Source organism: Emydura macquarii, unplaced genomic scaffold (assembly GCF_026122565.2).
Source record: "Emydura macquarii macquarii isolate MOO-44397 ecotype Brisbane River unplaced genomic scaffold, CSIRO-AGI_Emac_v2 contig_2768, whole genome shotgun sequence".
Lineage (NCBI taxonomy): Eukaryota > Metazoa > Chordata > Testudines > Chelidae > Emydura > Emydura macquarii.
Genome location: NW_027132905.1, coordinates 4,679,750 through 4,701,131, shown reverse-complemented (window position 1 = coordinate 4,701,131; position 21,382 = coordinate 4,679,750). Strand labels below are relative to the sequence as shown.

Below are 21,382 nucleotides of genomic sequence, written 5' to 3'. Positions count from 1 at the left end.
AAAGCTGGGTTACCACTGGAACTCTGGCGGGGGATAGGCGACAACCTTCACTGGCAGCTTCACAACGTCGTCTCCCGCCGTGGCTTCGATCACTGGGCCCTTCCTCCACTCCACGTTGATGAAGGGCTTCTCTGGAAAAGCAGGGCCACGCGAGCAGGTGACAAGGCAAAAAGGGGAAGAGGAGAAGCAAAAAACTTTACTGTCACAGTGGCAGAGATGTCACTTGCCCAGCACCACGAGAAGGGGGCTGCACTTTTAAAGACATTTATAAAACCCAGCTCTTCTATCACACTTTCCGTCAGCAGAACTCAAAGCACTTGACAAAGGTTAGTATCATTATCCCCATTTTACAGATGAGTAAACAAACTGAGTCACAGAGAGGTGGAGTGACCTGCCCAAGGCCACCCAGCAGGTTAACAGCAAAGCCAGGAACAGAATCCAGGGCCTCTGAGCTCCACTCCAACACTCTAGCCACTAGACTTCCTTGCCTCTTCAATAAAGTGATGTGAGTGTGCGCCTTTAAATGTGTTTGTCCATATGTACACTTGTCTGTGCACGTACCACATCTCTGCAGCACGCGCTCGTGTGGGGCTGAGCACAGCCCCATGAGCACATGGGCCGCGTGTGGTGACGTGCAGACGCATACGAGTACTTGTAATTCATTGCCACAGGTCATCTCTGCTCAAACAAGCGTGTGCTGTGCAGGGAGGTTCATGCTATTTCACACCCAAATGTCCGTGCGATGACACGGGCACTGAGAGGTCGCGTGACTTGCTGAGTGGGAGTGAAGGGAGGGTTACGTACACCGAGTCCGTAGCTCAGCCAGTCTTGGAATCCAAGAATCCCTCAGCCAGTGGGATCCTCTGACTTCTAGATCGCACAAAACAGGCAGTGCTTCTAAACAGCTCTCCCGTGTGTGACTGGACAACACGCTTCCTAGGAGTGTTTTGAATTCTCTTCCGCTTTGCTGTCTGCTTTTGGTCTCTCTCCCCGCTGCCCCACCCCTGCTGCCGTAACAAAGGAGAACCCGTCTATACCATGCACAATGACATCGGTGCTCTCCTCGAACGTCTGCTCCCCATTGCTGGCCGTGCAGACGTATTTCCCCAGGTCCTGCTGGCTCACGTTTTGGATGATCAGGATGCTGGAGAGTTCGGTGTGGGTCTGCTGGGAGCGCCTCTCGGGCAGCTCAGTGACAGCCCGCTGCGTCTGCCAAGAGGAGATGGTGGAAGGGAAAGGGTTAAAAGACAAGTCAAGGGAAGAGACACAGTTTGGATGGGTTACATGTGACGTTTCTCACAGCCAGGAGCACTCAGTCTTCCTCAGTTTCTTCTTCCCAAGTCATTGTTTAAAAGATGTCCCGTGCCAAGAACTGCATGATAGGCCTGGCACAGAGCCATTCCTATGGGCCTATGAATACAAGTCAGAGTCTTGTAATCACTTTGTTATCACAGGCCTCCCTCCAATCTGTGGTCCAGTAGCCTGGGGCAGAGCACAACCCGCCTGCAGATCCCTCTCATCACACGATGATTTCAGCCTCGCAGGACATTCTGCACAAAGAAATCCGGTCTGTGGCTATTCGCCCTGAAAACCTGCTGGCCTGTATTTAAAGTGACCACAAGCTAGTAGCCGGCTGCCAGAATTGGTGAGCGTCTGAATAGATAAGTAGATTTCACATTCCTTGTTCCTCTGCCGCCCATATTTAACCTCGATGTAAATAATCAACTGGATGTCAAACGGACAAGCAACGAAGCCACTTGAATGCAATAGACCTGTTAAAGCAAAAACTAAAGAGGAATACAGTGGGGTCCCTTTAAAGGAAACACCTGCTCAAAGAATCAGCTTCCACCATGAAGGAAAATGAGTGGAAAATGCACTTGTTCACAGGCTCATTTCTGCTCTCAGGTCCAGCCCTGTAAACCTGGCACAGCTCCAGTTAAGTCCGTGATGTTACTCTGGCTTTGCACCCATGGAAATCAGATGATCATTTGGTCTGAGGACTGCTAAAGCAACACACACACTGAAAGGAATTCTTACTTTGTTGGGGTGGGAGAGAGAGTGAAAAGGTTCTTTCCTTAATTGGCTTAGAGTGGCAAAATGGGAAAGTCCGTGGCTATCAACCTAGTCACACGATCAACATGGGGTTCCCCTGCCTCAGCCAATCATGACACTGCACAGTGGGGATCCAACTCTTACTGCCAGCTGTGAAGGCGTTTACTGCTTGACAACCCCCGCCCCGCTTGCAAAGAGAGAGGGAAACAGTATGAATGTTAAGCTTGGGCACCGTGCATCCTGCTTAACAGCAACTGATTTCTTTAACCCAGCACTGAAAGGATAACTGAATCCCCTACAGATCCAGGTCTAAGCAGACATCCTTGTGCAACAGCCAGCACAGATTGTTACCTAAGGAAAGAGGCTTGTGAGGGACAGGGGAAAGTTACATGTACCTGCTTTCCAGGATAATCCCACTGGAAGTTTACTCCAGAGTTAAACTCAGCCCACACCGTGCAATTGAGGACCAGCTTTTCTCCCACTAGTAGCTCCATGGCCTTCTTAGGAAACAACTGGATGTCATACAGCTCATTCCCTGTTATAAAGAAGGCGAAAAAAATACGTCTCTGAGCTAAAGGAATGCCCGCAACTCTTGGACACTGGGATCTGGAACTCTCAGTGCAATGGTGAAAAGTGCATTGACTCCCTAGGGCTTGCAATTCAGCCAAGCCCATCAGCCCTTCACCTCCCTGCCCCTGGATTTCACTTCAGTCCATGGACGTCTGCACCTGGAGGGGGCCATGATCGATACAGCAGCAGCACCAAAAGGAAGGATAAAGTGACCTTTTTCCACGTCCAGCGCTGCCTCGTCATTGCCTGTTAGCAGCGCAGACAGCTGTAAGAAGATCATAGCATGCACGCTACTGCATGCTATATCCCAGAGCAGAGTGCTGCATAAACACAGCACAGCTTGAATACTATAAATACCACGTCATGTAATATAGGACAGACTGCTGGGCAAGCCTAGGGCCATCATCCTCTGTCGAGGCGCCCCTCTAGAATACAGGCTTTGAGAACCACAGAGCCATTAATACTGCTCCATTTGCACCTAACCAAGTCTCCTAGGGCCAGATTTTGAGACCCTTCAGCTGACTAAGACCTTACTCCATGACTAGTCCCACTGAATCCAATGGGACTGGTGGAGGAGTCAGGTACCGCTCAATGTGAGTAAAGGTATCAGGATCTGGCCCCTTAATGGTTATTGAAAAGATACCTTCCTAAATTGGAAAAGGAGCCATTCTGATTGCATTGGTGATTCCTCCCCTTTCTCAGGGCTTGTCTTCACGTGCAGTACTACACTGTAGCGCTTTAGTGAAGATGCTACTAAGCCGACGGCAGAGCTGCTCCTGTCGGCAAGTTGATCCACCTCCCCGAGAGGCAGTAGCTATGTCACACAGCACTGTCTACACGGGGGGGGGGGGTTAGGTCAATAGAACTACGTTTTTCACACCCCTGACTGACATCATTATACCAATATAGGTCTGTAGTATAGATCCGGACGAAGTGTCAATGATTCAGGCTGGGTGGTGTGATTGGGGCCACCAAGAATTAATTAGTAATGAAATGTTCCCAAATGGCCTCTGAAACCCGCCCACCTCTCACCCATATTAAAACAAACGGGAAAGTTCAACACTCCGCTAAGAACTTATCGCCCATTTGCAGCCTCACCAGTACATCCAGTCATTAAAGTCTCCCAGTGATTGAGAGGAGAAAACTAGCTTTTTTTTTTCAGTGGGAGCTGAAATTCCAGAGTCACCTGTTGTCCTGCTCCAGGCTCACCTGTGACGTGTACAATGAAGAAATTGGACTTGAAGGGTTTCTTGTCAATGATGGTTTCGCACTGAACAAACAAAGAGTCCCGGAGCAGGTGAGTGGGGACCAGCATCCCCTTTTTGTTGTCCCAGAGAACTCTTCTCCCGTCTGGGTGGATAACGGAGGTGGGCTGCAAAAAAGCAACATTTGATAAACTTTGTGTGTAAGTACATGGTGGCAGCCTTCCTGCACCAGCCCCCATTTCTTCCCAGGCTAACACTTTCCATTCATGCTTGCTGGGTAGAATAAAGGCAGCATCATGTCACACTGGCCTCCTCTTCTCCCCTCCCCCCGCCAAATCTTTGTCATATAGGAATCCCAGCATCCTTTGCAGCCTGGGAAGTCACCATAAAAGGCTCTGTATCCATGCAGTTAAGCTCATAGTCTGCAGAATGGGCCTGGGACTTCCAGGAATGGAAACTGATAGTGATAACTAAGGAAGTTGCTACTGATGTCCCAAACATAAGCCCCAATGGGATGAGGGCTGACCTTGTGTGGGGTCCTTCCCGGGCAAGGGAAAGGCCCCTGGCCCCCAAAGAGTCCCAGGAGGCTTTTGCACAATAGTAGCACTCATCCTGGAAGGATGTATCAGTATTGTAAAAAAGGCACAAAGCAAGCTGATAATAGAGTTGTTTTTCATCAGCCGTCCCCACAAGTACAGGCGCCTGTCCCTTGGGAACACTGACCACCAAGGGTACTGGAAGACCAAGGAGCTAAAGGTAGCAGAGACAACAATGACCAGGGATGGATGCTACTGGGAAATGCTATTAAACAAAGATTTTACAACTTCAGTGAAGGTGAGCAAATCTACCAGGAAAGCTACAGGCCATGCAGCAGGGAACAGCACGGTTTGGCCATCACATAAAATGGGAAAGCCAACTGCTTGCATTTTCCAGCTCCTGTAATGTCTAGTCTGCTCCTTCTTGGCCAATTAAAAGGCATAATAAAGGAGATATTCTCTGTACAGGAGCCTCATCCAGGCAGGTCTCTTACCAAGAGCAGGGTGATGTTAAGATCTGGGATGGACACCAAGCATGGCACACGGGTGTTCTCTTTCTTGTTGATGAGAAGTGTTTCCGGTCTGTTGATAAATGGCTGCTCAAAATCTGAGAAAGAGAAGCGAAGAAAAGAAAGAACAAACAGAGGCAGGAGAAGAACAGAAAGGGGGAGGAACAAGAAAAAAAGGTGAATTTCGGGCATTTGTTAACACCGCAAAAGCTTGCAAGAGGTAGCGGTGCTGAGCCGGACAACTTGATTATTCAGGGGCTGGAACCTCTCAGCATCCACCAGACACCAGCGGGCAATCAAATGCAAAGGAAACTGATTTGGTAGAGACAAAGCAGGGAATCTCTGAGAGTCTAGCCTGGCTGGTAGTTCACCTTCTGGTATCACAATGAGTCTTCTGGTTATCGGAGACCCCACCCTTCATCCAGCCACTCAGGGCGGTCCATGTTGAGTGTCCTCTCTCAGCCCAATTGCCATCTTAGCTGTGTGGGTGTTGTTTGGTCGTGGGTGGTTTTTTTTTTTTTGTAAATGTAGGAAATTAACACCCCAACCCTCTACAGGTCTCTCTTTCTGGGTCCTTGGTTCAAATCCACCTCAGGGGACTTTGTGAAACAGTCTCTTTGCCTCCTCCATTGAATCCCTGGCCGGCTCTTCCCATAATACCTAAATGGCTGCATGTCACTGGGCAGAGCTGGCAGGGATGTGTGGGCTGAGAATAAAGGCAGCCAGCACGACCTTCCGGCCCGAGGAGGAGGTGATCTGCGGCAGAATGGCATGCAGATGTCATCCCGTGGAGATCCTGCCCGGTAGATAAACAGATGAGCTGAGATTTCCAGGGCTTCCACCCAACCTCCTCTCAACTTTCACAAGCACAAATATTGACAGGAAGAGCAAAAATACCAAATACGCAGAATTAATGTTGGAAGCTGTTTAATAAATGCAGTTTCTTATGTTAAGCCCCTCAGAGCTACGCAGGCTCCCAGGGAGGGCCTCCGAAGGAACATTCAACAAACAAGCTCCTCTCCCTATTCTGCTCAGCATAGCGCCTGGATCAGATGAGAGAAGGTCCAAAATGTCAGGGACACCACTACCCATTAATGCACAAGGAACTCCCAGAGACATGCAGGGGGTCCAGTTCTGTAGCATGGATAATATTTTCTAGAGCCACAGTTTCATGACTCAGCATTTCTGATGTCACTCCAAACCGTGGGGTTGGATAATGGGATGATTTAGCAGACTGGGAATGGGACAGAGAGACTTTCATCTCTAAATCATGAGTCCACATCCAGCCATGGGCCACAGTGAGTGAGAGCGGAGAGCAGCTGATGCCTGTTTTGTGGCATATAGTGGTTGCCTTTATTATTTGTATTGTGGTAATACCTAGGAGCCCCAGTCATGGACCCGGTCCCCACTGTGCTAGGTGCTGTACAAACATAGAACAAACAGATGATCCTGGCCCCAAAGAGTTTACAATCTAAGTAAAAAGGCAGAGATTTCCAGCAGTGTCTATGATATGTTATTTGCTCTCCCCTCTGCCTACATTTAGAATGAGAAATAACAGACATAACCATGCGGAGTCTGTTGGCAAATGTTGACTTTTAAATGGCAACCACTGAGCTATACGTGCAATGAGTTCTTGCGGGTTTTAGTGGACACGTGTTCCCATAATAAAATCCATCACCACAACGAGGCCTCTTTTGGGCAGTCTAAGTCATCAAAAAGTCAATGTAACCCACACAAACACCATATGGCTCCTGTCATCCTCAAGTGGCTAGCCCACATACACAGATGCTATAAGTTTTGAGCTGCAGAACCTGTTTTTTTACAGTTCAGAAAGTAGAACACTCATGCTTTTAGGTCCCAGATTCAATCCCGGGACATAGTAACACGAACTGAAGATGCCTAGAAATCAAACTCTCTCCTCATCCCTAATAGGTATTGTCCTCCAGCTCAGGGATGAGGTCCCCTGGCAGGGGCAATGTGGGAAGTTTGCACTGCCACTGCTCATATTCAATGCAGGTGAAGCATAGGGTTTTTCTGTTGCCCTCACCGATACGGGGTACGGTTTGCAGTGTTTTTCTCATGAATTTTGTTTTTGTTAAATGCTCCTGCCAAAAGGTTCAGTTTTAGGGGTTACTTAATCTCTGTGGTTTATGTAATAGTGCCTCCAGGACGCACTTGAAGAATAGCCATTGATGTTCATGTGAAGGACTAAAATGAGATTAAAATAGGAGACGACTAATATTTGGGGTGGGAATTCCTGCCAAGTCTCTTCTGCTGCTGGCTATTGTTCTGAGTTTGTTATGGGAGGATTTGTTCTGAAATATCAGTACCAGCTGCCCAGCTGGGTATTCGGTGCTCTACAAATACCAGCGGCACACGCTTAATTGGCCACTCTAAATGTAGACCAAATACTACGTATCCAGTGTCTATCATCTACACTGATGTCCGGGTCACTCCAAAACAAGTGCGATGTCCTTTGAAATGTCTACTTTGTATCTGGTCTTGACTGGCTTCACTTATGCAATCTGCCTGTTTGGACAATGGAAATATTTCTTACCAAGGGTTGTGGTGGATCTTCAAAAAAAAGACTTGGGTTCGGTGCAGGAATTGCTTGGTGAATTTCTCTGACCTGTGTTATGCTGGAGGTCAAGATTATGGTCCCTTCTGGCCTTAAAATCTATTACTCTATTCACCTGGGTTTTGAGAGAGACTATAACTAAAACTTCCAAGGGAGGTGAGGTTCCCCTTGGCATAGCACTATATATGGGGCCATGGGCTAAGATGCCTATGACCCCTTTTCCTCAGCACCCAACCACTAGAGCTGGCTTTTTAAAACAGAAGTGCCCAAATGTTGCTTTGCTGAAAGCCACACTTGCAACTTGTCAGGAGCCGGAGACCTGCGCTAGTGTCTGAGTGAGTTGAGCCAGAATAAGCCCATCCCATTGGCTGCTGCTGGTATAATATGTGACAATGATCGCCATGAAAAGATGGATATTTGCCAGCACTCAGCGCACAGTGGATCATGCTGGGTATTCTGTTTTAAAATTCAATTTGCATGGAGAACCTGCTGGTTCATTTTCGCTGGCTCTTTGCCCTATAGATCTGCCATCTTCACGCACAAGGCTGCAGATTTGTTTGGGAATTTGAACACGCTCCTGATTCCTGTCACTGGCCCTTTCCAGAGTTCTGGAGAAGGGGAAGGAGAATAACTGTTCCAGGTGAGACACCGTGAGATCCCCTCTGAGCTCATGGATGGCAGCCAAGAACTCAGTTACTGGGTGGATCATTGCCAATGAGACTGAGATTCATGTTCTCATTTTCTTAGTCTGGCCACATCACGTGCTGTCTATAAGGCTGTCATAATGGGTGGGCTGGGAATAATTTAGCATCTTCTCCAGCCATAGATACCAAGTCCTCTGAGACAGGGGCTGTATCCTATTCTGTTTGTTATAGGCACTCTGAATGTTTACAGCATTGACTAAAAATGTAATAATAATAATACATGCACACACACGGGGAGAAAGAAGACCTGCAGAATGTTAATTTTAGTGCTAAGTGCACATGGTCAGATCTAAGTAATAGAGGGTCCCACTCCTGTACCACAGCACAGACAGACTCCTGTCAATTCTACAGAGAGCTCTAACGTGAACAATTATGTTGAGTGATAAATCTGTGGTTTTATTACCATCTCTCTGGACTTCTCCAACAGATAAATCAGCTCTCCTTAGCTCTTGGGATGGATCTACAGAACGCAGCACAACTCAGCTGGAGAAGAGCAGAACTTTATCTGGAAATCCTACAATTGGCAACTCGCCACTGGGGATGGTGAGGGGCCGGGGGAGAAACTCCCTGATCACACTGCAAATTCCAAGTATTCTGACGGGTTTAAAAATGACAAGCCAAAGTTTTAAGAATGGATGTCAAAATCCACATGCAAAAAAGGCTCTTGCAAATGCACACTATTGACTTTACACATGTAAGTCAGGTATATACATATGCAAATTGTTAGCTATGCTTCCAGTCAGCCATATATCTAGGTAGTTATACAATCCTCGCTATAACCACATCTGGGCAGCCGTCCCTCACTTATGCATTTAGCCTCCCAAAATACCCGTATGACATGGGAAAATATCACATTTTACAGACAGGGAACTGAGCCACCAAAAGGTCAAGCAATTTGCCTATGGGCACATGTGACAAAGCCACAAATTGAACTTCAATTTCTTGAATCCCCGTCCAGTGCCTTAACCACAAGACCAGCCACCCTCACTGCCAGCTGCACAGATGTATCTGATTTCCCATGGCAGTCACTGCATGCACAGCTGCAGCTGCAATTAGGTGTGCCATTTTTTAACACTGATCTGGGCCTTTTGAAAATGTGGTCTCCCATCTCATGACTCCTGTCTTATGACAGCTGCACTTGCTATAAAAGGGGGAAATAACTGTACAACTGAACCAAGCCAGTGGTCTCCAGTGGACAGACATTTATCTTAGCAGCGTGTACTTTTAGCCTTACAGCAGGGGAGTGTGGGAGGAACTTTGGGGATGCAGGGAGTTAATGCATCAGCTTTTCGCTTCTGAAGACTTTCAGATTTGAATTAGGTCGCATGCTTGAGTGGGACAACCTCGATTTTTATCCCAGGCTGACAAACTGCCTCCCCATAAAACCACTCAGAATTCTGCATGATTGGCCGCCTGTCTGCTCAGAGGAGGTGAGGACTGGAAGAGGAGAGGGGGCTGCATGTCAAGACCCATAAAACTGGCAGAGGTTTTGGGGGATCCTGGCCTGGGACTGAAATAGAAAGTGGTGCTACAAGTCAGGGCTGAAGTGCACTGGCAGAGTAGCGGATGACGGGCACAGCATCTGGCTGCACTCTGTCCTGCTCTCCGCAGTCTGTCAGTCCAGCACTATACTGAGCATTACAGCTCTCAGTCCTGCTCTGTTTCTGTTTCTTTGACAGTCCCCCAGCAGACCAGAAGCTAACTGTTTTACAGAGAGCGCTTCTACGAGGCTCACTGATCTGCTTCTAGGGCACGGCAGGGCTGGAAATTCCTGCATTCCAGTCCGACTGGAACAATCACCCCAGGCACCAATGTAATTGAATCCTGGACAGAGCAGCACTTCGGCAATCCCCCAGAAGCGGACGGATATTGATTTGCTCTCAGCGTGGGGAGACGGCCCTCTGTCCCACTTTCCAAGCCCTCTGGATTCCAGTAGCCTTTTGCAGACAAGAGGACAAGCATGAGGTGAGATGAGGTGTCAGCTCACTTCTGTCCAGCTCCTGCTGGGAGACATGTTGCTGCCTGAAGGCAAGGTTGGGCTTTTTTCATATTTCTGTCATTGTTACAAGCCTTCCTTTAATTTATGTCTTTATCCCCCAGACAGCCCCATTGCCCTCACTACTGTCCGTGTCTTGTGGGTCATCACAGCCAGGGGTTGAAAGCCCTGCTGCAATTTCTCCTCAGATCCCACCAGCCAACAGCGATCTTTCACAAGGAGAGTAATTTCTTACCGCCCATCCCAGCTTGTACATATTCCTGTAGCCAGGCAAACTCTAGCATAACAGACCACTCGCAGGTACAATGACGCTGCCACGTCCCTAGATTATACACAGAGCGATGCGGTCTTAAGGTATGTCTACACAGCAAATGCAGCATGGCTAGGCATACCTGTGCTCGCTTTAGTTGAACTAGCATGAGTGACAACAGTAGTGAAGACTCGGCGGCGAGGGTTTCAGTTCAGGCTAGCTACCTCAATGCAAACCTGCCAGGGTGCCTGGGTATGTACTGGGGCAGGTGGTCCATGCTGAAGTCCGCCATTGCGTCTACACTACCATTGTTACCTGTGCTAGCTAAATTAAAACGAGAGCAGGTGTGCCCATCAGTGTTACAGTCACACCTTCCTCTGCTGTGTAGCGGCACCTTTAACGTGTGCTGTGTGTGAGCGTGGGGTGCTGCCAGCCTCGGCTTCAGAGACGTTTGGGAGGGAAATAACAGGGAGCTCTGCAGAACAGGAGCGAGGTGTGCTGGCAGGGCTGTCCAGGAGGATTAGGAGAGAATTAGCAGGGGTGCTTCTGGTCAGGATTACGGTGAAGTGGTAGAACTGGGGAGTTTATACAGATCCCCATATTGCCTGGTTCTAAACCCATGTTTATCAGTCTCCTTTTAGAAGACAGAGAACCCTTCCCACGCACACCGACTCTAACCACTCAGCTGCTTCTCTCGGGGCTACTCCTCCCCCACCTGCTCGGACACCTATTTTCAAATCAAGGATTTTAAGCTAGTGTGTGCACCAGCCCATTAGCTCGCCCGGTCTGGGTCTGTGCTACGGCAGGCGAGTTGCACAGTCGCTGGCCTCTTACCTCTCACAAACACGTAGACGCTGACTGCAGTGGTGCCCTCGATTTTGGCACTGATGTACTTGTAGTAGCACCGGTAGTAGCCCGTGTCATTAGCCTGGCTCCCGGTCAGCACCAGCACCTTGCAGTACGGCTTTGTGTCGGTGCCCTCGCAGTCCTCCTCCCTGATGGTCCGCCCGCCACTCAGGTTCACCAAAACCACAGTCTTGTTCTCCTTTTCGCTCTGGGCAGGGTCCACCAGGCCCCCAGGCCACGCCCACTCCAGAGGGTGCTGGCCCCTGTACAGAAACAAAGGGAAAGGTTAGCCAGTGACCAGGAGTGGCAGAACTTGGGGGCTGTGTTCACCCTCATTTAGCTGCCCTCCCTTTGCATAGGAGTGTGGCTCCGATCCTTGATGCTGGGTCATCTTTTTCCCTACTTCCCCTGTGCTGATCGGGAAAAGGGCTCCAGGCACCAGACAGCTGTCCCCCTATTCTCCCCCAGGCGAACCAGATGAGGTGTGCCCAGCCCAGGTCTGCACCTGCCTGTACGTGCAGGGCATGAATGCCACTGGCTGGCTGGCGCCTGGAGGAGCAATCTCACTCCTCATGGGGAGGAAGAAGTGTAGTGCGATGGGGAAAACCAGTAGCTCCATTAACCCAGCCAGTGACAGACAGGAAGAGGGATATATCTCCTTTCCATGGGGTTACCTGCAGGGGAATGTCATGCTATCAAACACCAGTTCACTTTAAATAGGCAGTCTACCCGTCTTTAGTTCCCATGACTTCATCTCATTAATACTGATACCAGGGCGAGGATTAGTTCAGGATCTAGAGAGAAAGGATCCATTTCTCTACCTCTTCCTTCCCTCTCACTAAGAAGAGTTTTCACTGGTATAGACAACATTTAGACGTGACATAGTCTGTCTTTACCCCACGATGGGCAGCCGTTGACTCAGGCTTTGACGTGATAAATGGAGTGGAGAGGAGAAATGAAAGAGAAATAGGGTGTATTGGAAAGAAAAAGGAAAAAAGAAAATGAGGAGGGAGAGAAAGATAAAAAAAAAGGGCAGAGTAAACAAAGGGAAAGCTACAAACAAGCTGAACTTCCTTAAGTCCAGCCACTGGGTCTATTTCCCACTTATCGTACCAGCTGGGATTTTTTGCAGCCAATTATCTCGCAGAGGCGCTCACCATGTGTTTTTATTCAAGCAGGCCGGCAGCGCTAGTTACTCTAATCATTTCTATACCTGGGTGCCCAGTGTACTCCTTACGGGCCGGCTCTAATCCGGTTCACATTTCTAACTTTGTGGAGAGCTCTGACTGCAAATGTTCCTGAAACCCAAGGAGGACGGCAGAGTTTGTTCGCTTTTCTTCAAGGGAAAAGTGCCAAGGAACATGAAGAAAACTCCAGGGATGAAACGCAAGTATCCAGGATTTATGGGATTTACACAGACACTCATGCGTATGCAAACACCCACCCACCCAGCTCAACACAACGGTGCTCTTTCATTAAAAATAAAACTATCCTGTATTCTGTGCTGCAGGTTTCGCTCTGCGAAGTCAGACCCCTCATCAGAGAGAGAGAGTGATTATTACCAATAGCTTGATTCTTTAAGCAAGGAACTAGGAAGAGAGAGTGAGTAGGAAATCAGATAAACAGCCATCGGGGGGCACAATTCGATATCAGCTGGGACTAGCCCAGCACAGGACTCCTGCTCCAAGGCCCTGGAGATGCCATGCCTTCCTCTTTGCATTTGTCTTTAGTAGAGGGTTTCCCTTTCTGGAAACTCTGTGCTGCAGAGACTTTGTGTGGCAGGGGAAATTGGATGGAACTTATACAGTTCCTCTAATTAGCCACAACTTAGTTCTGTTGATGCAGGAGGTGGAATTGAAACGTAGTTCGCTCAGAGCTAACAGGAATAAAAACGTACTCTAAACTTAACTTGATCACGAAAATGAGCAGACCTGACAATACACAAAAGGGGTGGGTCTGTCAAGCAAGAAGGGGCTATTTTTACAATGGCATCTGAGCAGAGAGGCACTTTAAATCTCTGAGTTAGTGTGAACCTCGTTTCACGAGGACAGACCAAGCCAGAGTTGGAGAGACACTAGATGAGATTCGCTCTTTTCCATAGGCTCTTACTTATATTATAAAAATATATTTGGAGTTTTAAATCGCTTCCATCCAATGCATATTCATGAAATCAATCAATTTGAAATCAAAACCAGAAACAAGCAATAAACCCTTCTCACCACAATCTCCTATGCAGAGTCATACACATCATTCCCCGTTGAGTCCACCTGCACCTGCACCTAAGCTGCTTTTCAGAAGCTTGCACGACCAGACCCTTTAGCTGGACAGCAGTGCTTATTAACTAGATCTCAAGGTTTTAAGGCACAGGCTGTATTATGGAGCCTCAAAACCTCTTGCATTTGTTCAGGAATTCTTGATGCTGCATGTGAAGCTTAATAACTCTACAAGTCTCCAGAGTTTCTGCTTTCTGCCTGTTTACCAACCAGGATTTTCATACATTGTCAGATCCATTGTTTTATAAACCATGAACCATGAAGGCTAGCAGTAGTTGAGTGATGGATATTTATATAAACATATATCTGAGATGGGCCAATACAAACAGGCCTGTTGACTGGCCCATGGGTTGTTTTTAATTAAACACTCTTGCATCAAACATGACTGGTCCAAATTCCGTGGTAACGTGTAAGGGGATGCAAGTTATTGCTGGTAAGTGGGTGTGAGTCTAAGTTAGTGTAATTCATGCGTTAAGGGAGCCAGAAGGAGATGGAAGTTACACTAGTTTAGACTCATTTAGATTCACCTCTGAACCTGGCCTGCTGTGTTTGGAAGAGGTTCAAGTAATGGTTTAGGACATCTCCCTCTCATCCATACTTCATCTACACAGCTTTGCTTCCTTCAAAACAGTCTTCGTTATACTGATCCAGCATTGGCCCATCTGTCAGGTCTTTGACAGCATTCTTCTTTGCTGAAGGTTAGGAGACAGGCAGTGCTGGTGCCAGCTCACAACAGATGCGGTACAGACTTCGACAGATGTTTCCTTCACTAGCCTAAATACTGGTTGAAAGGATGCTCTTCAAGGGAGATGGAGGGGAACTGACAGCACTTTTCTTACCAGCCCAGTCCTCTCTGTATCTCCCAAAAATAGACTGATAGATACGTGGCAAAAATTGCACAGGCTTTGTGCTCTAGTCTGTTGAAGAGAGACCGCCGAGCTTCAGGGAGGACTTTTTGGGTCTGCCATGCTGAGCAATTCATCAAAACGGGTGCGGTTCTGCTTCTTCCAATTGCTACCGTAAAAGCTTCCGTGTAGGGCATAGGTTTTGTCCTCCCATTCTTTCAGCTCCACAACGGTGCTCACATACCCGTCATCATAAGCCAGGAGTGGTCCAGGAACAAACTTCCTTTTTTCCAGAGCAATATTTGTGCAGCCACAAGCACCCATTCAACAGCTCTATTAAATCATTGTGCAGTTAATGACAATCCTCCTCTCCCCTTTCTGAGGCCTGCTCTACACTTAAACGTTTTACTGATATAACTATGTCAGTTCGGGATGTGATTCTATTTTTACCAAATACTTCTATCAATAACAGCCCTAGTGTGGATGCAGTTACACTGGAATAAGGGGGATTTACACTGGGATAACTATACCTTTTCCTGTACATGAATAGCTACACCAGCATAAAACGGTTTTATGCGGCTGAAACTGCATCCAAAATAGGGGATTATACTACTTTGGTTATACCAGTCTAGTTAAGGCAGTAAAACTTTCTAGCATAGACCAGGCCTGAATTTCAAAGCCAGTTACGCCACCCAGCACATTCGAGTCATTGAGACCTGCAGGAGAACGTATAAGATGGGTAGCGAGAGGTGTGATACCAGTTCTACTTATAGAACCATAGAGTTGTAGGACTGGAAGGGACCTCACGACGTCATCTAGTCCAGTCCCCTGCACTTATGGCAGGATTAAGTACTATCTAGACCAGTGGTTCTCAACCTAGTTATCATTGTGGGCCGCACACGCAGCTCTTTCTGTTATGTGGGCCGCCCCCACACACTATATGTAATACCTGTACGGCCCTGAGGACGTCACATGGGCCGCAGCTGTGTGCTGGGTGGGCTGCAAGCACCCGCAGGCTGCAGGTTGAGAACCAGTGACCTAGACTCTTACACATTTCTTTCCTCCTGACATTTCTGCTACTGTGCAATCAGCTCCCATGTGCTGTGCTCCAGCATTCAGGAAATGGAAAGGCACAGGCAAGTGCTGCCAGGCCATGAACACTGAGATTCATCCCAATATTGTTTTTGCCCTTTTGGGGACTTGAGCTCATGAAAGACATGCCGGGGCTGTGCACCTCACCCCTCGTCCTTCCTCTAGCATACGCGCGGGACTCAACAGCTCAGCTCTGCTGATGGGCAATCCCAGGCCCCAGAGCTGATCCACCTTTCTGGAAGCAAAAGAGATTTTTTATACAGGGCCCGGCACTGCCTGTGCAAAGCAACAAGCCAACTTGAGCAAAGCTCTCGGCCTAAACAGTGCTCGACAGGCTTGGACTAAAGGGACGGGAGGCAGCTCTCAAAGAGCAGCTAGAAAGGATGGCTCCTAGCGGTTACAAGGTGGACAAACAGAAGCCAGCTCCAGTTCAACTCCCAGCAGGGGCGTCACTGAATATTAAGCTGAAAGGACATCATTTTATTTCAACGATCTCTCCCTGCCCACCCCGGCACCCTCCCCCCTTTTCTTTTCTCTCCCCCTGCACTTCTGTGGTTTGCACACTGCCTATTTTTGCCACCCTCACCCTTCAGCTCCCATTAATGTAAGCCATGTCTTTTCAGGGTGGCCCAGGGTCCACAGGAGACACAGCTGGGCATAATTAACAATGCATGAACCAGTCAGGATTTGCTTTTAATTCAAATGCAGGAGCGGTCGGGGGTAAGGATGATAGGGTAACTGCCTTCTCAGCGGAGTTGTCCCCTCAAGATGTTATAGAAACACAAGCCCTGAAGCAAAAGGGAACTAGGGGAAGTATCTGCACTATGCCAGAGATGCAGAGAGGAAACACCAGGAGGGGTCTCCTGGAAGGGGATTATTCTCTAGGTACCAGGGGTAACATAGGACAAACACCCAAGCCCGAGGGCTTCGAGTGGGCACAGTTTTCATGAGCCTGTGGAAGGTGCAGGGATCCCTCCCCACTTAGTCCTGTTCGCAGGGCCCCCCTCTGATCTGTGGCCGGCCCTGTACTCCCCGAACATCTGGGAGCTCAGGACAGAGCTGCTCCTTTTTTGCCTCTGCCATTTCCATCCTGGCTCGCAGTTTGGATGTCTCCCTAGCGAGCATGAAAGATGAGCCAAAGTCAGCCGCAGGGAAGGGGGGAAGCTGTAAGCTGTTTGGGTAGCTTCTTCTGTTTCTCAGATGCTAACAGAGAGCCCGGCTCATTTTGCTTTGGCAAAGGAGGCCTTTCTGTGTAGAGTCCAGACTGGAAATCGGACTCTTTTCTGCTCCCCATGGTTTCCTTTCATGTAAATAGATACATAATCAGGTATAACTAAAGCTACAATGTTAGCATAACTGCTATTTCCTGTCCTGGAGGGGTGGGATTAAAGAGAAGGGCTTCACACAGCACATTAAACAGCCCAAGTATATGCATACAGGAGGGCATGGGGCATTCCCTAGCAGGGGGTATTTTTATTCACCCACCCATTTCTAGCCTTAATACAGCCTCTTTGCCATAGATCAACCAGCAACACAGGACTCTATATGTGCATTGATCCATCATTTCCCTTGCCCTGCTCTGGTGTAAGAATACATGCTCTTCCCAGTTGTATCTCCGGCTTGAGAAGGTTTCCAGCCCTTCCATAGCTGAGCAGGACGGGTGAGGGCTGGCAGCTAACGTACGGCAGGGAGCATGTTCCGCTGTGTCTGGTGCAGCACACGCCGCAGACGTAATGGGTAACTATACATCTGTATACAGGTGGGGTTCAGTTCTGTCCTTGCGTGTGTTGCGGCAAAGGGTGGCAAAAGGATGTGGCTTCCTCGGTAAAAGCCAAGAGGGGTGAAATCAGAGCTGTCAGCCAGCTTCCTTCCGCTGCCCCGTACACCCTGCTGGGAAGTCCAGCTGGCAAACCTTCCACAAGGAAGACGGGCACGGCTATGCCACAAGCTGGTCAGCCCACATGCTGCCCTCAGCAGCAAGTGCTGACTCGCAGGAGGTCAGGCATGCACACTGCACCCACTCAGAGGTGGAGCAACATGCACCCTGCAATATGTTAGATGCCAGCCCTGACCCATCCTTCCAGCCCTGACCCACCCTGCTCAGCCCAGGAAACCTTTTCAAGCCAGATGTGCCGCTGGGAAGGCACCGCCAACTATGCTGCAGCAGCTTTCCTACTGTGCCGAATGATGCTGGCATGGCATCACTGGTGAATGAAGTACTATTTACTCAAAGAAAAGGTACAGCGTGGCAGTACAAGCATTTCCCATGCTTCCTCTGCAGAAGTGCTCCAACCCGCCGGCATGCCCGTCCACTCCTTGGCCTCTCTTCTAAGAAGGGTTCTACTGAGGTACTGTAGTTTTGGGCTGTGAATACAGTCCCACTAAACTGAGACCAATTACTCTCTCTCTCTCCTTTACCAACCAAGGTCCAAATGAAGCCAGGGGAGAGCGTAGAGAACTGGGCAGGTGGCTCCCTGCGCCCATGAGGAATCCCACTGACTTCATCTATATTTTAAAGCCTTCCGCTTGCTCCCCAAAACCAGGATAACAAATTACTTTCAAGGCAACAATGGTGCAGCGTTATTAGGGGTGTTCAAGAAAAGACTAGATAAGCTTATGTCAACCCTAATCTATTTCTGGAGGGGTTTGGAGTGGATGCTCCTCTGTCATCCATGTTACCGAGGGCGTCCAGTGGGCTGCAGCCACCACTGGAGACATGCACCCAAATCCTAGCATCGAGCACTGTAAGTTGTTAGAGTGACACCACTGGTTCAGCAGCAAAACCCAATCTGAGCCAGCTAAGTCTTTCTTCCCACAATTTTATTTTTCCTTAACGGTTCCAGGGCAGCGTTTGCAACATAAATGGAAAAATGGCCCAATATGGGGCAAACTCTGTCTTCTGAAAGACATCCTCTCCTGCACATTACCAAGCTCTTCTTACAGAGTTATCCATCCCTAATAGTCTTGCCTTGTACATCGGTGTGAGGACTAGGCAAGGCATTAAACTCCACGATCACTTGAAAACAACAAGGTCTCTGGACCCTCTCACTGTCATGTGTAAGAGTGGCTTTCTCCCTCCCAATCTCTATTTCTCCACAAAACCCACCAAATGACTGGCACCCTTTGCTCAGGAGTGAAGCCAGAACAGCAGGGAAGTACTACCAAAGAGGCTACCACCTAGAAAAGGGAGAGGATTGTAAGGAAAACATCTTATTCCTCAGCCCACAATGGAACCTGGGAGATCATGCAAGCAGCTCCCCGTTCTTTTACTAGCAGCTCCCAGTTGGCCCTACACGTCAGAGCGTGATGGAGGTTACCGCCATCTCAGTGGATTCTCCTTCAACCAGGAATATCTGCCACTGACTTCTAACAAGTGCTGTTAAACGGCTCATTTCCAGCTGCCTGAAGCCGGGTGCTCCACTGAGGAGCTCCTGTTGGACTATTCTTTGAGCACTTCCGAGCTGGTGCGGGTAATCTACACAAAGACACGTTGATTTGTCTCTTACCTGCAGGTAATAGTTAGTGTAGCCTTGGAGTTTAGGATGTGTTCCTCCTCGGTAATGCTGAGAGTGGGTGGGGTCATAGAATAGCCGCTCACCAGGTCTGGGGAGAGAAAGAAGAGAAGGAGTAATGCAGAAATGTGCTCAAAAGCCAGGCTCAGTAAATGAAAGAAGGCAACCAAGCCCATTGAGGGAAAGATCCTGTAACAGAGCAGTGGGATTCTGATGCCCCCCGTTAATTTACTCTTGACTCAATGGGCAAATGAGGTTCATTAGACTCTAACCATAAAGGAACAGTTCTCCAGCAAAGGGTCTTGTACAGGTCCTGAGGGAAGGAAACAGAGGAGCAGATGAGGCCTGGAGGGAGGACGAAGGCTGGGATGAAAGAAATCTAGGAGCAGCCCGTCCTCAAGAGCTGGCAGAAGCTGAAGCAGTGTTTTGGAATGACCTTTTTGGTAACATGGGCCTCTGCAGATGGGTACTTTTGTGTAAAGCTGGGTGAGAATCCCATCTGCTTACTGACCCCCGACTTTAAATGCAGAACTCTTGCATAGGTACCGGTGATGGGGGAAAACCTTCCAACACAAGACTCTCAAAAGGGAACAGCATCTTTTCACGCTGCCATTGGCTGTTTTTCTAACTCTGGACTCTCTTGGATAAGACTGATACTGTCTGGAGGACATTGTACCTTTTGGAATCCCAACAGAGCCATTTCCATGGCTGGTGGACCAGAATTCCATTAGACAAAATGCAGGGAGAGTCATTGGAAAGATGAACACAATCAAATTCATTTCTTCTTCAAGTCTTGTGTAGACCCCTCTTCTGGTGCGCGAGCCATGTATCTGATATACATGTGCACCATAAGGGTGATCCGCGCCGACAAAACATCTCGAAGAACCACAGTTATTGTAAGGTAAATAACCATTGCTTTTCATTAACACAGCATGGCCAACGCTCATGATTTTATCATGAGCCTTGTGATATTTGATGTTTATCTTGAAGCTCCAGCTTCTGAAAGCATGTGATTAGGAAAGCCCCACGGCTTTCATTTAAAAAAAAAAAAAGGGTTTCTAGCTCTCAAAATTGCAAAGGAAAGCTTAAAATGTGACCCAGGTGCATGCTAAAGGCTATGGAGGCAAAGAAAAAGAATGAAAACATGTATTATTAAAAACCTCAGCTTTTGAGGCCTGACTCATAAGGTTTGAAGCCCTGGGGCTGGCAATACTGTTGCTGAGGGAGGACATTTTGGTTTTGTTCGTGGGCTGGTGAGGTTGGTTTTACGTTAGCTAAAAATGTCACAAAGCTGAGTGGCAAGTGGCTGAGGTTATGGCAAAGGATAAAGAAATAAAGTGCCTGGTGCAACAACTGGCTCCCTCTGGGCCTAAGCTACAATCTGGAAAAGCAAAGAAGAAGAAATTATAGGCAGACTGGGACAGGCTCCCCCAGTCAGCTGTGAGACGTGCAGAGTAGCATCCACCTTGTGTGAATGGACCTCCAGTAACGGAGCTCTGCGCAGACAGCCTTGTTTTTTTAATTGTTTTTCACTTCCTTCCTGCCTAGAAGTCATTCCGACTGTGGCCATGTGACGGGCTGTGTCTATGGAAACAGGGCTAGCGCTAGCTGGCTGTACTGTTCTCTCAATCGCTCTTTTCCTGTTCCTGTGATACGCGATGCCTGGGATGGGGTCAGATTTTCCCGGCTTGGCTCCGAGATGAAATGATTCTTCTTGTTCATAACACAGAACCAGGTGATGTCCTTGCTGAGTTAACTGCATCCATGCTTTTGTCCACACTGCTCTTTATGAACAAAAAGCCCACCCCCCGTCCACACTGCCCCCACATGTCCTTACACCCCGGTCATTCAAGATCCCTCCAAGAGACTCACTTTTTCCACAAAGCTGTAAGCAACAATGAGTCAACAACAACATGAATCACTGTAATGAAATAAGCAGATCCTAGTCATCCACTCCTCTAGGCTTCTCAGGGGGTCTGGTCTGCCTGAAAACTCTTCAAGGAAGGCACGGTCTGCTTTTTGTGCACTGAGTTGTGCTGAGCACGTTGTCCGCTCATCATAAAAACAAAGATCCGGGAGAGGAACAAGATAGAAAGGATTTGAAGAGACAGTGTTAGGGGGTGCAGGACGTGCAAGAGATAGATGAGGAAGGACCTGATGAGAAAAAGGCCCTGAGAGGATTGTGAGTACCAGAGGGCCAGGAGGACAGCGGGAGCATCTTTTCAAACAGGTCTCTGGCCATGCCCAGGTGACCGGATTGAAGTCTGCCACCTTGGGACCCTTGCACGCCTCGAGGCCAGTCCGCAACTCTGGCTCAGGGTGAGAGCGCGTGAGTGGAGGAGGAGAAGGAAAAGTGTGGGTGACACAGAACGGCAGAGTGAACGGGAGAGGGAAAGTTTGAGAGACTGAGCGGG

At 48.5% G+C, this 21,382-nt stretch overlaps 1 protein-coding gene across 2 annotated transcripts in view; it reads right to left on the bottom strand.

The window, feature by feature from the left end:
- The window catches only part of FLT4 (fms related receptor tyrosine kinase 4), a 92,176-nt gene that overhangs the window by 39,710 nt on the left and 31,084 nt on the right, over window positions 1–21,382 (bottom strand). For both annotated transcript variants that reach the window (XM_067567536.1, XM_067567538.1), the window contains exons 2-8: window positions 18,963–19,059; window positions 11,235–11,509; window positions 4,858–4,970; window positions 3,832–3,994; window positions 2,448–2,587; window positions 1,038–1,209; window positions 14–131 (exon numbers count right to left, since the gene is read on the bottom strand). In XM_067567536.1, coding sequence (XP_067423637.1) covers window positions 14–131; window positions 1,038–1,209; window positions 2,448–2,587; window positions 3,832–3,994; window positions 4,858–4,970; window positions 11,235–11,509; window positions 18,963–19,059 — 1,078 coding nt within the window. The remainder of the gene's footprint in view (window positions 1–13; window positions 132–1,037; window positions 1,210–2,447; window positions 2,588–3,831; window positions 3,995–4,857; window positions 4,971–11,234; window positions 11,510–18,962; window positions 19,060–21,382) is intronic.